The sequence below is a fragment of the Anopheles coustani genome, chromosome 3 (genome assembly GCF_943734705.1).
Source record: "Anopheles coustani chromosome 3, idAnoCousDA_361_x.2, whole genome shotgun sequence".
NCBI classification, from domain to species: Eukaryota; Metazoa; Arthropoda; class Insecta; order Diptera; family Culicidae; genus Anopheles; species Anopheles coustani.
Window position 1 is genome coordinate 66,071,518 of NC_071288.1, and position 20,842 is coordinate 66,092,359.

The 20,842-nt window shown below is 39.1% G+C and overlaps 1 protein-coding gene across 1 annotated transcript in view; it reads right to left on the minus strand.

Moving 5' to 3' along the window:
- Positions 1-696: 696 nt before the first annotated feature.
- Positions 697-20,842, minus strand: part of LOC131265509 (uncharacterized) — a 72,637-nt gene continuing 52,491 nt past the window's right edge. Inside the window, exons 2-7 of the mRNA XM_058267787.1 lie at positions 5,362-5,558; positions 5,102-5,273; positions 4,873-4,978; positions 4,415-4,596; positions 1,191-1,316; positions 697-815 (exon numbers count right to left, since the gene is read on the minus strand). Coding sequence (XP_058123770.1) covers positions 697-815; positions 1,191-1,316; positions 4,415-4,596; positions 4,873-4,978; positions 5,102-5,273; positions 5,362-5,558 — 902 coding nt within the window. The remainder of the gene's footprint in view (positions 816-1,190; positions 1,317-4,414; positions 4,597-4,872; positions 4,979-5,101; positions 5,274-5,361; positions 5,559-20,842) is intronic.

Below are 20,842 nucleotides of genomic sequence, written 5' to 3' on the forward strand. Positions count from 1 at the left end.
GCATAAGATTTTTTTTACAGCGTTTCTCTTCTACCTTGAATACACTTTGACACATACACCGACGGCTGTGAACCGGACTTCACTCACGTTCTTCATTTGTACCCTCCTTTCTACTGGCCTCAGCTATGCGTTTCGAATAAAAACAATCGCTTAAGCTAACTTATACACGAACAAAGTGAAAAAAGATAACATATCTTAGAACCTAGAGTTTTTAAAAAATCTATATTCTGAGTAGGAATATTCGCAAAACTGTACATCGCATTATTCTTCTACGGTCAAATAGCTAGTCGCTTTTGGTAACTCATTGGTTCGATTCTGTTTTGGTATTTGTTGTGTCTTTACCGATACGTAGTTGTTGAACAGCAAAAGGAAGGATAATCAAGCATATTAAAATCAAGAACAATTATTCATTACAACCAGCACTTTAATATACCGAGGATGTAAGTCGCGAACGAACACCTTCCACCTTTGAAGCTGAAAGCATTAAAGCTTTTCTAAAATTTAAAAAGTTGAATGATTTTTCATGCTTCATTCGCTCATTTTTACGCCCTACTGGTGGCCCGTCATGAAGCATGATTTTCGGTCGTTTTCACCAACACCTGCACCTCAAAGCGTTTGGCCAGCTTAGCTGTGTATGAAGTTGATGTGCAGGCGCCGGTTCCGGATCTCCACGTCGGTGTACTGCTTAAAGTTTATCTACAATAGCGTCGTGGTGAAAATCAGTAAAATCGTGACTACGGTCGCCAGCATGTTTGTGGTCGTTTGCATCGGCACCGGAAGGCTGCTAGCGCCGTTAGACTCGGAAGCGTTGAATCCTAAAGAATATTGAAATGAACAAAGGAAAGACAAATTTAAAATATAGAAAATAAAATAAACTGATTTTAAATGATGCATAATTAAAAGAGGATATGTAATTGAAAAATAACATAACAAAACAATAATTCTCCAGAATCTAAAACCCAAAATATAAAACTGAACAAATTTTTAAATGAATTTTAGAAAACTCGAAGAACGAAGTATAATATATGCCGTTTGATACTACAAAATTGAACAAAAAAACAATTCGCTTTAATAACCTTGTATTAACAAAACCAACAAAGCGAAACTCAATGCGTTAACGAAGATGAACACAAGATGGAACAAATCATAGTGCGGCACCAATGATTTTTATGTTTTCCATTTGTGCTTACCCTTCTTCTGTAAGTTTTCCGGTGCCGTTTGTAGCATTCGAACCGTCGTTGTAGTTGCTACTGTGCTAGTGGTAGTTTTGAGGTGCGATTCTGCAAGCGGTTTATAATTTATTTTAGCTTTGGATGCTTGAAGGGAAACATTTAAGATGGGAATTTGGGGAACATGACGAAGAAAGATAGGAGTGAAAAACGAATGGTATGATGTGATGAAATGAGATTTAAAAAGTACGCAAAATGCAAGAGGAGGAAAGGAAAATGAAGGGAGGAAAATATCAGTTAGTATGGTACAGTTTATGAGGTATCTTTCAATGAAAAGGATAGTAATTGTAAAAACAAGTTCTCATGCAAGGCTTTGTAATTTTGGACTACTCTTTTACTCATTTTTTCACAATTAAACGAAATAAATAAGTACAACATGTTATTATACAAAACCTTTACTATGCTTTATGAAATACAAATGGAGAATTCACTGGTCTTTGTCTATCAATAGCCAGTTTTGTTTTCTTAAACTAACTCAACATCAAGAGAAAAACATGCACTTCCATTTCATGAGATTAACAAAGTTTAGTGACGCAAATGATTTTTTCACAATAAAATGACCTACGTTCAAACTCATATCAGCCTTAATAGTTTGGTGTTAAGTGGGCGTAGTTTGATCCAAACAATTTGTGTGAAAGAAAACAACAAAAGCACTTTATCCGAAAAAACAGTTCAGCATTCAACTTTCCTTGGGCCGAAAATAAACATTTTTGTATCCACCGTATCCTCGCCGTGGCCAGGATGGTGAGATTGTTGATTTGTTTTTCACGATTCTGTTTTCAACCTACTCAATCATCATCCCCCATTATTGGCCTACGCATAGCGTGTGAATGTTATGCTTTCCCTCGTGACTTCAGAAACCGTTGAATTCAGCCCTAATGGTTGAATATCCATCGCCCTAAAAGCACGGAAAATATTTGCGAAATGCTCCCGAACGGAAGCGCTGATAATGTGTTGATACCTTGCTTTAAGCCCTTCAAGAAAGGCTTGCAAGATAAAAAAAAGAACATTGGAGAAAGAGGTTCGCCAGCTCAAAGCTTCATCGGGCTCGAGAACACTTTGCCTGTTTTTCTTTCTTCTCCCAGCGAAGCGGAAGTGATACGCTATTGCCACCACGAAAACGTTTCTCTCATGGTTGTGGGACTAGGATTACGATGCGAAATCAATTCCATCGGATAAGACCAGTTTTATTGGTTTGTTTGGTGTTCTGTGTGCGAGTTTGTGTGCACATTTCTAGTTCGGAACGTTCCGTCTACTCTAAGAGCAGGTCTTACGGTTGTTTAACAATCAGACGCACCGAAGAAGAACGGACGATAAGTAAATGAACAAACGGCTAGATGGTCCTAAGATGGACTGTCGTCATTGCGATTAAGCGTGAATCATGAGACGAGCATCTGGTGGGAGCTGAGTGTTCTGGATAGTTGTGTTTGAGTTAAGGATTTCGTTCAGAATGTCCTGTGGCAAATGTCTTTTGGGAAACAAGAGTTAGAGGTTTTGAAATGGAACCTGGAAATTTTAGTCGATGTGCATCTTTTTCTCAGAAAGTTTTCTTCATTACTATTTGATATTGTTGTATTATATTGAAGTTTTTCAAATTAAAAATGAAGTTAAAAACGATATTACATGATTAGAAAGTATGTTTATAATTCCACGATCAATTAAAATAAACTAAATTTCATTGATTGCAGCAAAATTTAGGATAGAAATCATCAACATAACTCGATATACTTAATTAATTCTATCAACAAATTTCCATTTTAGCAGTGCTATTTCAAACACGTAGGTGTTATCTTGACAATCCGGTATGCAAACATTTGATAATCACTTCCAATTTGCACATTAGAGACACCATCACTCTTGCCAGTGGCTACTCAAGGCTTATGGCACTGACTTTCCGGTGGACATTTGAGGATTAATTGAAAACAACTGACAATTAAATACCATGCCGTCTCTCTGGAACTGTCTTCTCGTCGAGCTGAAGCTAAACTTCCGACCTTAGTACTTCGGTGATATGCACAGTGAACATCTTCTCCTAACACCTTTGGAAACTTTAATACCAGAACGAAACAATTTTCAGCTGCATGTATTTGGACGCATTAAATATCCAGAAGATTCCTGGTACCACTCCCATTTGCTCTTATGACGGCAATTAGTGTCGGTACTTTTGAGGAAAGAGTAGGAAGTAGTCTGTAAACAAGTGAAACAATTAAACAAGAGTTTGGTTTGTCTATTAACTTCTCTACGATGCTTTATTAGGCATCATAAAAGAACATCGCTCTAACCGAAGATTGATGTAAACGTCCATTGTAAGAAGATTAGGGGGAAAAAACTTTAAGCGACCATGACCAAGCGATGTTTACTTTAGCGACCGTCTTTCTTAAAGCAAAGCCTTAGAAACAGAATGGGCATTCACGTTATTTCTACGTTATTTTTAATTCTCCTTAAAAAAGTGAAGAGAAAACTAAATAAAAGATAAGAAAAACGAAGTGACAGTTGATGCTTTCCGAAGCGTAAATCACTTCTGTATCTACGAAAACGGTTAGACATCTGTTGACACTCGACCCGGCGTACAGCGTCTGCGAAAGGTCTGGCTTCCCGGTTCACTGATTGACAGTTGAGGTACGAAGGTTTGGTTTTAACTTCCCCCCACTCCCTCCTCACCATTCGTACGACTGACGTACAGCGACCAAAGTTCAGCATCTTCTTGCCCTCACCCTCGTCAAACAAGGGGATGAAGAAATTGCACCCGAAAGAAAAGTCTCCGGTCCGGGGGATTTATCTGTCGGGCATGAAATTGTTAACGCCATCGGTATCTCCTTACGAAGTGATTTCTTGAGGCATTTCGAAGGTACGGTATGTTAAAAAAATAAATAAAAGGACACAAGCTCGCTGGAAAGCTCTCTGAAGGAACACGGTCAAAAGTTAAAAGGACCAGATTTTAATCTGCTAACATTACGTGGTTTACTGGAAAAAAAATGATAGTGAAAAAGGAGGGAGGGAGTAACGAAAAACTTCTAAATTGTTCACATACAAGCATGATACTAGAAATAAATTGACGGACGTGAACAGGCCCCTGGTAATTGACGAAACATCATGAACAAACAACAACGACAGTTGACTCATATCCTTGCTAAAAGAAAAGCAAACCAAAACGGTGATGTGGAGCGCAAATTTTCGACACTTACCATAATACGTCGTGGATCGGCGTTTGTTATAATTCGTTTCCGGTATTGCGAGCAAACACTCAATTTGGGCCGGCGATTCGAGCTGATCCTTCCGCAGAGCTCCACTGATGGACACGTTGTAGAGTCCGTTCTCACCCTGAACGGTTTTTAAATTTTCCGTCTCAAACAGCTCATGGTTTATTCTGTGACAAAAAGATGAGAGTAAAAGATTGAGAAATAAAAAAAACGTTAAAGTATCACCTTATCATAGCATAATCTCTATTTCAAGATTTTTTTTTGATGAACAAGGTAATGTTAATCAATCGTCTTTTTGTTTCTCTCTTGGAAATCGGATTCATTAATTTTCTCTGGTTTATCCAAGTTTTATTTCCGTTTGAGAAAGTTATAGAATCAGACACAGTGGTGAAACCTGTAAGGATGCTTAGTCTCCTTTACTTAATTTACTAAAACATACTTACCGAATTTGAAGTTCTGGCATAGGAGAAATATCACGTGCATGGCATTCAACGATGACTTCACCACTTGCAATGGAGTAATAGCTAAGATCGAATTTGCTTTCACGCACTACAGGTCATAGAGATATATAAACAAATATGTGTTAGTTATTTGGAAGAAACATTTAATTTTCGCATGTTTCAACATAGCATTTCCGGTTCGCAAGATAGGTTGTTTCAAAAGGAAACTTACCTATAATTTTCAGTTTAGCTGCCTTCCGGTCAATCGAAGCGTATGTCTGCACGATGCAGCTATACTCCCCGGTGAAATTGGCCAACGGTTTGATAATCGCCATTGCCCGGTGTTTGTGCATATCCTCCTGCGACACGACGTAGCTGGTGTCAACTCGGTTCTTGAACGATTGCTGTGTAATTAAAGCAATGCAAGAAAAAATATATAGAAGGTATCGCTTAATTCAAGTTTCAAAAATTCTGTGGCCTTGGAATACTTACGAATGGGAAGGGATTCTTTGAAGGGATCCACTGATAGACGGGTTGCCCATCGAGCAGCCATTTAAGCACGAATCCTTTCTCGTTCTCGTCCACCTCGTACTCGCAATCGAGTATTAGCGGGTCGGGCGTTTTGGAGGTCTGATCCAGCAGGTACGTGGGTGGAACTTTCAGGTTGATGATTTTTACTGCTGAGCATACTGTGAAGAGATCGAGAAAAAGAGAAAATTTCATTAACGTTTTTATTTTTTAGGATATTTCATCAAAATTCTTTAAATATTAACTGGTGTTTTTACGTGTTTTTAATAATAAGTTCTTCATGTGTTTCTTTTCCTGTGTATGACATAAATCATACATAATGGCACAACAGTCATCTCAAACGCTAGCACATATATTTTCAGTTTCCTAACAACCGGAAGGCAACTTGGACATTGTGAAGACGTTCGTGAAAAGAGAACAAACTAACGGCTTCGAAGTTTGCTTCACTTCTTTCTCGGAGGCAACCAATTCATCCGTTACGTACAGCATGAGCAAATGCTGAAGTCGGCATTTTCCTATGTTTGCCTTTCCGTTCGCAACGCCTTTCAAGGCTGTCGATAGGAAAACAGTTATCTTTTATGGATGGAATTGCATTCTTCCCAAGCACGGAATGTTAGATCAGTGGAAAAGAGGTGTGGTATATGCTGAAAGTTGAGAAGAACGAAGGAGATAGGTTTACTAGTTGGATTCTCTCACACATGGTGGCAACATGGTCACACTCTCCAAAAGTAAGGACATCGACTATGTGGATTGGAAGATGCTGGCGGAAGTTGTAGGGTTTCACCGTTTTATGCTTCTAGAATATATCTTCGGTGCCAACTGAGCGAAACATGAGGTAAACGGTTGTTCCGATTTTGGCAAACATATTATTTCGAGCAGTCAAAATGCGGCGAGTAGAAACATTTTGCAGGTTCACTGGCAGCTGCAAGAAAGCATCCCCAATCGGAAGTGCCGAGATGAAAGGTTTATAGCGGAAACGATCAAGTGGATAGATTTATGGAACCGCAAAAGAGCCCAAACTTAACATAGGCGCCTTGTTCGATGGTCCAAATGTTTGTAGCATGAAACAAGTACTTTTTTCATAGGTTTCTTTTTTCTTTGTTTTATTATTAGTTGAAAAATAAAATAGAAACACAAAGTTTATTGAAAATTGATTTAAAAATACGCGTGTGTAAGGATTTTTTCACACTTAGAAGTGTAGGATAATCAATATTATTTAGAACATACACTGTTTTACCAATTACAAGTATGTCATTGAAAATTCAAAACAAAACTGCACAAAAAATGGTGTCTGGCAAACATCAATTTAAAATGGTTTGTTGTTTAGTCAAACCGATCAGAAACTTTTCCTGTTGACAAATTTTAATGGCCCGTGAAACAGCAAACATCAGTTGAATCTCTGCACCAAACAGTAGAGCAAAGAGCTTGTTCAAACCCCGTTTGGCTTTCAGAAAAGATTTTTATTTCCTCCTTTCGAGTACATCGATTAAAAGCTCTTGAAGTAGGATTTACACAATCGTAAAGACACTGGAAACGTTCCGGAAACTTTCCCGCAGAAGAGGAGTTTTTTTTTCAATTTCTCAACTGGTTCGACAATCCAAGACGGAGGACATTGTTGTTTTCAGTCGTATTTTATTTCCCACAAGTGTCCCTTTGCCTGGAAAGTGAACTCCACGACAATGCGACCATCAATTCAGCGCTGTACTTTTGAGAAAGTTTTTTTTCGGTGATTGTTTTGGTTTAAAAGTTTCTGCCAAAACACGACTGAAAGGATAGAAAACAATAAAAAGTTTTTCCTGCAATGAAAATAAAACTGAAATTGTACGAAAAGTTCAAAACCATGTCTTAAAACTCTTTATGTATTACGATTTTTTTCATCTGTTCAGCCCAAATACGCCCAAAATGAACAAGGATATAGATAAAAAGGTCACGAATTCGATTCGCTTGACGACGTTGCCTTTTTGACCGTTGGAACTTAAAGTGTCAAAAGTTACAAGGAAGGATCGAAAGGGTTTAATTGTTCTTTGGTAAGTAACGAAAACAAAAATAATGGATACGAAGAACGGAAATTTTTGGGATTTCATTTCCTTCATTTTGAAGCCAGGCTAAAATACAAGTGGATCGTAGAGTTGCCGTAATCGACCATTTTGGGAAATTTGTGCATCCACCTATATCTATGACTTATTAAATAACTTAGGAGTTTTTCTTTCGGTTTTTGCCTCTCAATAGGTTTGCAAAAGAGAACAGGCAGCTTGATTTTGTTTTTCTTAGTCAGGCTGTTTTCCTTTTCATTTGTTTTACTAATACCATGGTCTAAGCCTCATGCATTTATGAAGGAGCGGTATGTTTTATTTGTTCAAGAATAGTTTTTAGAAAGACAACATGTTGTCCAAGAATTATTTTTGGACTAGACAAAACAACCAAAATAACGTGAAAGAAAATATCTCGTGATGCTGTTTCTTTGTTCTAACGTTTTGTACACCTAACCAAATAAATCTGTATTAAATTCTTGGCCTGTCATATCCTCTGGCTTATGTTGGATTTGTTTCGGACCGGTGAATAAATTAGGTATCACCTACATACTCCTGACACGTCTGCCGTTTCCTAAAAGCAATGATCCATTCCGTAACCCGAGCATATTCAAATTGGATTTATTCCATTTCGTTTAGCCCAAACCCGGTTCAGTTCCCGGAGCTCGTTAAATTCGATCAATATGGCAACGAGCACGGGGAAGAGATTTGGAGGTAATGCAAACCTTCAACTGGGCATAACGTCAACTTGTAGTCAGTGTTTGTGTGAGATGACAAATTTCGACCCATTTTTCATCCATCGTGCCGATACGAGCGGGGAATGAGTGGGTGTAAGAAGGAAAAACTTTCAGTGCTTAATACGCAAAACAACTCCAGTTGGCTGTCGTGTCACCCATGCTAAAATTGTGCCGGAAATACGAGATGAGAATACCGAGGAAATGAGTTTTCTTCCATCTCGGTCGACAAATGACACCGGGTGGCGCAGAGGGCTCCCGAGGAGAAAATTAAATGTGACCAGCCTCCATTCCATCGTGTGTTCAGCTCATTTATCCTAGTAGCATGACAGAGGCTCAATATTGAAAAAGGTGCCGGTGAACGAAACGGTTCGTCAAATTGAATTTACCGACATACGGCTTGGCAATACAACCGGATTGAGGTTATCGATACTCTTGTGGATAACAACACTGAAGCTCGTTGAATAGTGTAAGTGATAATTGCATTCAAAGGGTTTCCAGCTCCTCACATGTGATTTAGAACGCTTTTACTATATCAAACTAGAACGATAGACTTTGTTTTCAATTGTAAGCTAAATACTGTTCGAACGTAAAATTTGGTAAAACTACATTTCATGCAATCACTTTTCCAGACTCAGGTCGCGTTTAGACAAGTTCCAGAGGAAAGAGATTTCTAACTTTAAAGTACAGAATATGAAACACTCTTGGTAACCTGCGTCAAGTTAAACAAGGAGAATAACTCTTTTTTATTTGACGTTTGCTTCGTCAAGCTGTTGCTACTTTTTTTAGGAATTCAAAAGTCAAAAGAAGAGTTGACAAGGATGTCTCAGAGTAGCGATCCAAGTGATGGAAACAATCATCGGCAGAAGAACTCAGATCACGATCCAGGACAGAAAATCCGGAAATGAAAATAAACGAAAAGCAGTATAAGATCCTGCTGGTTGCACCAATGCGTTTCTTATCGTGGGACTCCCTTTTGAACTTCCACATGTGCTTCTTCCTCCTTTGCTTTCTACAACAAAAGTAGAAGAAGTTATTTTTGCTACAGAACCATCACAGCATTTGAGATGGACCCTAATAGTATGAACAGTCGTTCAGGAACGCATCAAGTAAGAGAACTTGGTTTTTAGGTACCTGTAACATCCTTAACCTGATACACTGGTTCAACTACTCCTTTTCCTATGAACTGCATCGCATTACGATTCAATATCGTCACAGAATGAAATAAAACTTTTCTAGTGTACAACGATTCTATTTCCGATACGTCATCTAGTTCTATAGCAGAATGTGAAAACAATCGAACTTGTCAACTCACGACCTTGTAGTTTTTTAGATGTACGATGCTGGTTCAATAAAGTGGTTAATGTTTTTAATAGTATTTTGTATTTAATCTGGAAGTTACATTCATTAGACTAGATTTTAGTCTACGTCTGAAGTAGAAGGCTATTGGTAAACATATTTTCAAACAACTTTAATATAGTAAAATATCATTAAAAACAAATCAACCAGCGCGTCTCTTTGATGAGCTGTTAAACATCGTTTCACCTTCCTGTCCGTGTTTTCAGGATGTCGTTTGTATTTTAATAAATAAATTTCTGCGACAAGTACAGAGGCGTTCACCAAGGTATATTAAATGAATAAACATTCCTTGTTCAGGTACGGAGAACAAAGCGAGGTTTTCCCGCCGAACACATTCCTCGACACAGAACAAGCCTATGCTGCTGACACGATTGATGCTTGGTGGAAATTTGTCCCCTGTGAACGCAAAGAAAAACGCGCAAAACATGCAGTGCGGAACCGAAGCACGTACATCGCAAACATCCACGGGATGCTTTATTATTTAGCTGACCAAGTTCGGGAATAGGTCCTTCCTGGTGGCACGCAGAAAATGAGGATATAACGGTACAAGAGGGATGCGTTATCCGGTGGAATTCGTTCCGCAATTCCATTCCTAGATCGGGGCTTGTTTTTTGGGTCTACTCTAAGCGACCTACTCATTAAGTGTCCCCTAGTCTATTTTCCTGTTACCTTAGAAACCACCCCGTATTTTCCAACATTTCAAGTTTCTATGTCTAAATGAAACGAAGCATTCGATTCACTTGACAATGTTCAGCATGTTAAATAGGCAAAAAAAACTGTATAGCTACTAACTATAGATGTCAAAACTTTGCAGGAAAAAATTATAGTCATATAAACTCATATCAATGAAAATTTTCCATAGTGCGGTATCTTTCTACTTCATAAAAATGTATGGTCTGCTTAGCTCTTCAGCGGGGCAGACTCTTTTTCTCAAACACATAGAGAGATCCTCTTCCAGGATCAAATCCAAAACGGTCCTTCTCATCCATGAATATAGCTTTTAAACACGCGGTGACAATCGTTCGGGTCACTTGCGATTTGCCTGGTTATATAGCATACCCACCAATTATGCTTGATACACTTCAAACTACGAGCGTCGAGCTGAATAAGGCTCTGTTTGACCTCATTGTAGAACGCTGAACAGGGGGGTAAACGCTGTCAAGAGCTGGAAGCGCGGGAAGCAGCACCACTCACGCTCCAAAATATGAGCCAACATTCATGTTTGACTAGTGTTTTCAACGATTAGATCCAGATGGCCACGCTTGTTTCCCTCGGGGCTACACAATCCTAGTGCATGGTTTTCCCATTTTGGCAGGGAGCATTTGCGGCACGAAAACAGCAAAGTTTGTTTATGATTTATGGAGTGCAGTTTTACCCGAACATGCACTTTTCAAACCGCCACGATCATGTCTACCTCTGCCGCCCTATAAACCACCCCTGCTTGGTCGACGATGGTGTACTTTTCGCTTGTTCCAAAAGCCACTGACACCGAAAACACGTCGCCATCGACACGATCAACAAAGCATCATAATTCGCCACCCCTTTTTCTCCACTTTTCCGGGCTTCTGTTGTTACCGCAATTCCAGCTGCATTAATATGAAATTTATAAATGTTTTTGTTTTCGTTGCGGAGCCTGAAGTGGCCAAGAATCACTAGAGTTTGATAGTGGGTGTGTATTTCATGTGGTGAAAAATCCGAAAATTTCCACCGATCTTTCCACGAGCTTAAGCGGCATTTTCATCATCCCTTTCGCACGGTGAGTTGAAAGCGAGCAAATGGCATTCGAGTTGTCGGCTTCATTACTAATGAACATGACAAATATGAATGCTTTTCGCATTTTCCGCAAGCGTGGTATGCAAAATTCAACCTGCATTCATTTGGGTCCAGATGCCGCCACCTGGAATGTGTCGCGGAACATTTTTTTTTAAACAACACAAGAATTTGTGTGTGTTGTGGGTGATATTCAATTAAATCCTCTATAATGTATTTCCAATGCCTATTGAAATTCGTTAGTTTTTTCTATAAATTATAGTTATTTATTGCTGTAGTTAATTGACAACTAAATTTCGAAAGGATGACTACAGATGATTAACAAAATTGAACCATCAGAGTCACATAATGTTATGTTTTTCCTAATAATTTAGTAAATCTATAAATATTCAAATTAGGAAAATCTGGGAAAATGACCAAAAAAGTTGACCTTAGAATTTTAAAATTAAAATTAATTAATTAAATATTATCGACCGAACTATTAAGTGAAGTATTTTCGTCTAACAATGACCTTTTCTCATTGAATCTGTCGAACAACTTCCTGTTCCCGGAAGTTTGCCATCGATCTGCTAACTTAGTTCCAGTGTCTATTATTGATTTCCTCTGTTTAGCTTTCTCAGTTGCTCAGAAGACGAAACGCAGATGAATCGATCAGTAAGACGTAAGAGTTGTAAAAATAATGATGCTCATTAGGGAGCGCCTGCCCAATAATCTACATTCAGCACATCCTGGGTACGTCTTATGTAATGTTGGCGACGATTGATTGATTTTCTCTCATTGATGATCAAAGGATGGGAAAAGCACGAATATCACGTACTCTAACAAATGTTCAATAATAAACATTCGCTGTAGCTTTTCTAGGAATGAAAGAGAGAAAATAATTCTTATGTTTCTAATAGGAAGGGAGTTTAACATCTAATTTGAATTCATTTTATCAAACTCTCTCTCGGAGGTAGAAATTGGAAGAAAATCAAAGAATCGAATTGAGGCGGAAGTAAAAGAGAATACAAAACAACATATTATGTTACACGTGTGTTGCAAGAGGATTTCGAAAGATGCCAAACTTGAATTTCCTAAAGGAGCAAAAGAGGTTTCTGATATGCCAGCAGTGGACCATTCGCTAAGCCTTAATTTTCAGTACCTCTGACCAAGTACAGCACTCCAAAAACAATCCTTGACATGTCCATGCTTCTAAAAATTTCGAAGCAAGCCTTTCATTTTTCCCTTTTTTACGTCGTTAAGCATATTTTGATCAAAAATTGGCACATGGTTTTCTTAAAATCAGGAACCGAACTGCTTTTAAAATAAACTTAATATGCTTATTGTAGCAATAACTTTCTTTATCCATTCGTTGTTTTGTTCCGACAAACCTGTTCAATATTTTTCGTAACAGCTGCACTGATTGAATTTTTAATTTCCTTTGATTTAATCCAATTTCCTTCCGTTTTCTGCATCCTTTTTTTTGGGGGGTCAACACTGGTCACTCTTTGAGTAACTTAGTAGCCTGTTTTTTTGTTGCCATTCATTTTGGGAAACGAATGCATGGGGTTTCTTAAATAAAATATTAAAACACCTGTGCAATATGGAAACCAAAAAATATCCTCCATCATAACGAAGGTTTCAGGAGCTTAAACGAATCCGATCAAATCAGATGATAAAAGAGGAAACTGATGATGAGCGGTGCGTTTGGTAAAGTGGCGTTCGTACGAGCTGCGTGTGTGTGTGTGTAGGGATATCGATTGCATGAGATTATCATTTCCAAGGGGGGATAAAACCAAATGGTCGGTTTGGTTCAATTCTTAAACGCTTCTGCAACCAACGGCTTGCGCTCGTGCCAAACAAAATGTTCAAGCTAGACTTTTAATAAAAAAGATAGTAAAAATGATACCCGATCCACTTCACGCAGATGTTCAACTGACCAGTTCCAGTAACAAATCAGGTTAAACTATTCACCGATCGAGTGCCAGAATGGAACTTAATCCCACTGGACTTTGATCAGGAAGTTGACCACAAATCTTTATATATCTTCTTTCACATTGCTCTATCAATGTTACTGTGTTTGTCTCTCATACTCGTTGCCCTTTTCGCCCTTCGGGTCGGATCAATTACATTGGACAATTTACCCGGCGATTTTTTACGGTGTTTGTGAGTGGATCGTTTATGGCTTGCTTGCTTTCTTGATTTTCGTTTCCCTTCTAATCTTCCCTACGTTTTTTCGTTTCTGCTCGTTGGTCTGCCGTTTCTTTTCTCACAGTCCCCTGTTGTGATTTTTAGTGTCACTTCTCGTGCGGCACAAGCAACAGTCTGTCGCCTGATCGTTTGCAAAAGAGAACGAAGTATGTGATAAACAGGCATGTGCGGAACTCCAATGTTTCTGTAGCACTCTCGGCATGAGGTCATCAACGGAAAAAAGCCGGGGGGTCAGCATAGGCAATTGGGAGAATGTCTTCTTTGCCATCCGCTCCGCAAAGAAGGCGGCTTATTACTGCTAGCCTCGGTCATAGGGCGTTATCTCTTCCAGGTTATTTTTGGATGGCTCATGTATTCGGACCGGAACGGATGACAGCAAATGCCACTCGGTGGCGATGGTGCGATGGATATTAATTTCATTTTTGCCACATGCTTGTTTTTGCGTTTCCTTCACCAAATCGTACCAGCATCATGTTTCCCGCACATGTTGGACTTTCTCCGATATGGGCAGAGCGGTGATGCATTATGTCGACTCTAGCAGATATGGTGGAATGATACACATTTTTTCCTTGTTCGTTTGGCTAACCATTATTGATGAAAATAAGGTTCACTCTACAAAAAGGATCAGAAATAACGTTGTTTTTTTTTTAAATTAGATAGGTAAATATAAACTGAACCGAAAATAAAACATAAAACTTATTGTTATTCCCAAACACTATACTAACTTAACATGAATAATTTGTAAACCACTACTGAAACGTATTTTTCCATCAATTGAGCTGAATTAAAATATAAAAAGTATATAATGTTTTCTTGCTCAAATCTCGATAACTATTCGGAAGATTAACCCTTGAGATTTTAATTTTAAAACGTGCATACAAGAATAGAAAATTACTTCGAGGCATAAAACGTTTTGCTTCACAGCCCGTAATGAACCGTCATTTTCGCCAGATAACAATTTTGTCCCACCGTTTTAACTCTCTTATCCCTTGATCAAGGCTAGCAAGGGTACAAAATTTGCGATGGAAAACAAACGGAATTGGCGGGGCGACATTTAACGACCGGAACCTAATAACCGTTAGAATGCAGATAATGTTTCCGTTCTTCCATGAAAACGCGCAGAAAATGATGGAAAATCAATATGACACAGCTTTCTTCCGGACAGTTCATCCGTTCTAATATCAGATGCTTGGCGGGAACTTTCTTCTAGAACCGAGAACCGTCTTTATTATTGCCTTCCATTTGTAAGATTAATCAGCGTCTTTTTTTTCTTTTTTGTTCAACCACCCAAACTTACACGTCTCATAAAGTTTTGCTCAGAAATGAGCGATGGGGATTTCTGCGGAAGATCAAATTCTTCCAGGAATTACAGCTTGATTTCTTGTCATCCGTCAATGATATAATGTTTATGATTAAAAGTTTTCGTTTCCTTCTCGAACGACGGGAAAATGACTACCACTTGCGATAAGCAACTTCCATTGCTAATAGAAGTAGATTTCCTCCTTGCTTGGGAGAAGAAATTTCAAGGAAATTATTATTATATTTTTTCTCTTTCTTGCACCGAATTTAGCCCTTTCTAAGCTGCAAGAAAGATTGCTGTAGCCGAGAAATGCTTGGAAAACATGGAAAGGATAGATTCGCCAAGTGCAGAGCAAAGCGAAACCCTTACCAAACAAGTTCACCTAAGCCTCGGGCAAATTAATTTTCCTGACGGACATCATTAATTTTCCCACCACATAGCTGCTAGTAGAAGATATAAAAACTAAACCAAGGAACTGCGATTTTCATAACGAAGGGCATCCGACGGAGGGGAGGAAATGTCAAACTTTTCCGGACACCTTCATTCAAGACGCTCCCCATCGGAAAGGTGCAAATTCCGGAAAACTTTGTGTTATCGATAAACATAAAAGTTTGTTGGGAAATTGAAGCGGATAGGGTCCAACCGACGCTGACCCGTCCAGGAAATGCCAGCGAGCACGTTGCAAACACATAACAACCCCAACGTCTTCTCGCCCTTGTTGGCGCGGAAATGATGGTCTAGCAAGATTAAATAACTTCGAAACTTGACAAAACATAAAACTTCGTTGCGATGGAAAATAGAGTACACTGGTGTAGATAGACATCAATTACGGAAGTGTGACATCGAATATCGATAACGTCCGCGAATCATTAATATAACGGGACTCGAAACATCACCTTGTCTTAGATAACGATGGAAAATTTTACGATGTGTAGTTAATTGATGATGCTTTCAGAGATTCATTTGAATTCTTATGGATTTGAAAAATAACCAGAAGAAGCAGGTAATGCAAACATTTTCTCTGTCATAAATTAACACACGCGTTTAAGACATGATAAAAAACTTTCCTGGCAGTGACAAATTTATGATTCAGGTTTCATTTCTACCGTGAGTCATTCGATAAGATAATTTAAAATGAATCAAACTTGTTTTGAAAAATCATTTCTTTCCAATGGCATGAGTAAATGACGGCTTTTATTATATTTCAATGACATTTGAACTAATGGAAAAAAATTTTAAGTGGTTCTCGTGCAAATTATTGCTTAGGCTTTGCTGAGAAATTATTTTAAAAAAAATGCTCGACTTAAAAAATGTATCAGGAAGTAAAATATTAGCAGCAGCTCGCTGACTTTTTTTTGGTCAAACCAGAGAAAAACTCCTGTACCCAACAACTGCCGCCGGTGATGTTCTTCTGAATTATCATAAAAAGATGCGTCAAGCCTTCGGCATCGCCTTACCAACCTTACAGCTTGAATTTTGAGTAAGTGTGAGTAGCAAACCCATCTTACCGGGGGAAAGAATGAATATAAGAAAAAGGGGCGCAAATCGAGAAGAGGCTGTTAACTGTCGATGGTGCGATTCCGGAAAAGTCCTCAGGTGAAATCATAAAAGAACGTATCCACGCCCGGTGAGATCGCCCTGGTTTCGCAAACATCCATGCTTCTCCAGCATTTCTAATCCGGCGTGGGTGACAATGTCATGAATATTCAGTGCGATAAAAACTAACGACCCAGCTCGGGGCCAGCTCTCTGGAATAGAATGGAGTTCGTGTAAGTTCCGGGGAGATGTGGAAGAAGGACCGTGGGATGCTTTTATTATGCTGACAAACCATAACCTACCCAAAGGCGACGGCATGGAAACGAACCATTTGTGCATCCCTCGTCAGTCAAAGGCAACGAGCGAGAGCTGGAGATAATACAAAACGACAGGGGGCTTCAGTTCTTCAGGCGCAAATGTGCAATCTGCACTCGAGTTAGGGCCCAACCATCGAACAAGGTATCACTAGTTCCGAAAATATGTTCCCCATGCACAAACAACGCAATGGGACGCAGTGGTGTTCAGTTTCCGCCCGCGATCGAAGCATTACACGGTGCAATTGTTTTGATATTTATGATAACTGCAGCATCGATCCTTTCCCATCGGTGTGTGTTATCCCTTTAATATCGGGCCATTAATGCATCGGTGCATTTTGGGACACTTGATGATGGCAACACAGGACGCCTCGGTGTCGTGCATCCACCATTACCAGGATCCAACCGTTATCGTTAATGTGAAAGGATATCGGCTGTGGGTTTCCAGCTGTTCACCGTTTTTGAATACTCATTCAACCATGTTCGTAAACAGGGAAAGTCATTTCCCATTAAATGGATCATCAAGACTCTGACTTCATGCATGTTCAACAACAGAGGCGTCATTGCCGAATTGTGCTGCAGTTGCGTTTCACAGCCTGCACTTTCCACTGCAGTGGATACGATTCGTTGCAGCTTGGGCAACACTCTCTCGAAAAGCTTCCTGTATCGAGACAAATGTTTCTGCCGCAGGGTGCAATGTGAGCGTCTTACATCAGCACAACATTGTTCTTATTTTCTCTAGTGTGAAGTAATGGACCGTTTCCTCCCCAAAGCTCACCCTTGCAATCTTGTGTTCGTTATGCAGATCACGAGGTATATGGTCGCCTGTTGGTTGCTGACAGCGGTCGAACTCGTGCTCTCTTTACAAATATTCAAATGAGTGTGGATTAAGTAAGCGTATTCGAAGAGTTCAAGCTAAAAAGGGCGGAACTGCGGGAGTTGATTCAATTTGACATAGAAATTTTATACATAGGGATGAATATCAAGAAGAATAAATTATCGGCTAACTATTATTGAGTTACATTGTTGTATACCTTTCCTTGTTTCAAAGTGTCACCAAATGTTAAACATAATCGGATGGGCAGAATCTTGCTTCAGCACTTTCGATCGACTGTTTTATGATGGTTTTGAGTCTCTTAAATCTCAACTAATGTTAACTTTTTTTCATTACTATCTTTTCTGTTTTAACTTTAAGGAAATGTTCGAATGAATTGATTATTTACGACTTCTTGTTTCCCGACAACTTGTGGGTTTCCACAATAAAGAAAAGAAACATACGGTATTCTTACTTTTTGCTTTTACATCTGCAATAAAACAATTGTATTTAGCTACCATGCTTTCGTTTGAAAACAAAACAAATGAGTACGATACTTCCTTTTCACAAAAACTCAGGAAACATCGGAGCAAGGGCTGCCCTTTTGTGGATCCTATTAAAAACATGAAATAATGCAAGTGCTAGCAGCCGTCTACCATCGGCAGGCGAAAGTAAACGGAGTAATTTTAAAATTTTATTGAATAAGTGCAATTTAATGTCCCGTAAAGGATTTACCCCCGACTCCGGCCTTTCAATCCATTTCCAGGCTTGGCCTTAATTCCCATTAACGCCAGCTAACGTTCGCAAGAAAACTTCACCCCGTTGTTGCTCGAATTATTCGAACTATTTTTGAATTTTTCTGTGTCGTTTTTCATTACAGAAGAACTTTTACCGTTTCCTACAGATGCTTAACTTTAACATTTTTATGTTTTTAATTACATAATTTCAGCACTAACGTTTGTGTTGCGGAGAATACTACTACTACTGTGGGGAGAAGGGAGAACTACTACTGTCTAACATCAAGTTTTGGTTATCGGTAAAGAGTACACAAATTCAGAAGGTTTCACATAAGAGTAGAAAAAGTATACACGATGGGTGATAACATAATCTCGATAACTATTAAATGACATCTCGGAACTGAATGCATTCAAGTTTTACTGGTCTTTGAATTATTTTTGAAGATATGGATAGTTTGACTACTATAAGCAAGTATTATTGTGATTAAATGATTGTACAATTGTGTTGCTTTTGGCACATTTTTCTTTCATTTCGTTTTTCACATTCATCTCTAATAACTAATCTAGATTATAATTATTCTACCTATGAGTTTATATTCTTACAAATTTAATGAAGTAGCATGAAACGAGTTTTTATTGAAGCTTAGCTTCCGCCTGACTCAACGCATTTATGCAACTCTGTTGAGAGTGGAAGTTAATTAAAAATTAAAAATTGAAGCATCCTACATCAGATTTTCCTCCAATTCCCCCATCCGCGGTTCGTGTTCATCTTTGTTGAGCTTTCCGGTCCTCGAGACGGCTGATCCACTGAAGTGGACATGTTTGAGTTGCTTTAGTTAGTACATACATTTTCTGAGAAAGCCGCGTAGCTAATCCTGCTAATTGAGTTCGCCGCAGGGGATTAACAAGGTTCCACAGATGAAGCAAAGCGCTGTCCGACCAGTGGAAAATCAGTGGAAACACGGTTTTGTGAGTTGTGTGTGTGTTCGCAGTGTGCTATCCACTGTTTCGTTGAACGGTCACTCGAAACACGAGTTGTCCCGCGCCAGTGAAAGCTCATTGTTGATTGTCGGTCTGCTGTTCGCCATCATCTTCATCTTTCAAACACCGGTCAACATCACAATATAGGTGTAGGCCATTTCCTTGGTGGCTTTCGGAGATCCATTTTACACGACCACCACACGATGCATCCACTTGAACGTACTGAGATGTGTGCCGTCCCGGTAATCAGCTTATCATCCAACAAGACGAGTCAGTACGGGCGACAGAAAGCCAGTTACCAATTTGCCACTCTCAGTGTGATCACATTCGACAAACGACTTCGGCGTCTTAGTGTTTCTTCCAGGGGATAAGAGTACCGTGCACACTGAAAATCCAAACTTGTGACGTGGTTCGGCCGCGCTTTATGAGTTAAATTCAATCTAGTCAATTGACTGCGTTCGTTGGTTAGACCAATTGTTATTATTGGGCATGTTATTAACGATGTTACTGTTGTGTTAAAAACTATTTGTTATCTTGGAGTTAATTGACTTTAAAAGCATGCCTTTTTCTTCATGATTGGTTAGTTTTGACACCTAAATAGAAAATGAGTAAAGCAAATCTTTGTGGGAAATGAGGGAAGTGAAAACAATTTTTCATAAAATGATGAAAAACCATCAGTTTTTAAAAACAAAAACTTGCTATTTTATATAAATCTCTCAAAAATTCTACAAAATATGCTCAATCTGTGGTAAGACTCAGTTACGATAATATAAGAGCATATATTTAACGTAAATTAATCGAAGTGAATTGAACAAACTTTTGCAACACCCTCGAGTTATGCGAGAACGGTCAAGTAAACAAAACTATAGAAGCAACGTATAGTAGTATTCAATCATCATTTTATCACCATTTTATAAATCAACGAACAACATCAGGCAAAAAAACCCTTTTCTTGTTGTCTCAATCCTTCGTGTTGGCCTTGAACTTGCTCGTTGCATACTAATCGAATGACCAACGTTCTTGTAGGTCGTATCCTAATGTTTCCATCGCTTTTGTTTTTTAATGCAATTAAAATGGCTGACGAAGGAAAAACAAACGGCTAAAGGCTTTGAGAGCATTTCGCAGAAGAAAATTTCGTTTGGAAAAAAGGAACCGTCACTGTTAAATCGAATTCATATTTTGCGTCATCAGATTTTGTTCTTTCGATTGTTTGCTTTTCCATTATTTTCCCATCCCAAGCTCGTCGTTTACGATAGAACGAAAGCAAACCCAACGTTCACCATTTGCGGTTACGGCTAGCCACGGCGTCTGCGTCCCTTGTGACTCCTTTTCACAGTTTGTTGCTTTAGGCAAGAAGTCTTCTGCGAAACTTTTCACGCAGCTGTGACAATTATGGCGAGGCAACCAGCGAACGAACGATGGCCGACACGCAAGGATGCGAGTAGAATTATTGCCATTAGGTGACGACGGCTATCAGAGCCCTGGCCACCATGGGAAAGGGTGTGCTCTGGTGTGTTTTTCAAGCTCGGGTTTTGTTATCTTCGCGGACGTTGTTGCAGTCGCATCGGCGTAGCGATGTCCTTTCCGGAAGCAAACGAAAATAAACCACACCGTGGTGGAAAGAATGGCCAACCATGATTCGCACTTTCCCGTTCCGTGGGTTGGCCGTAACCGTGTAGG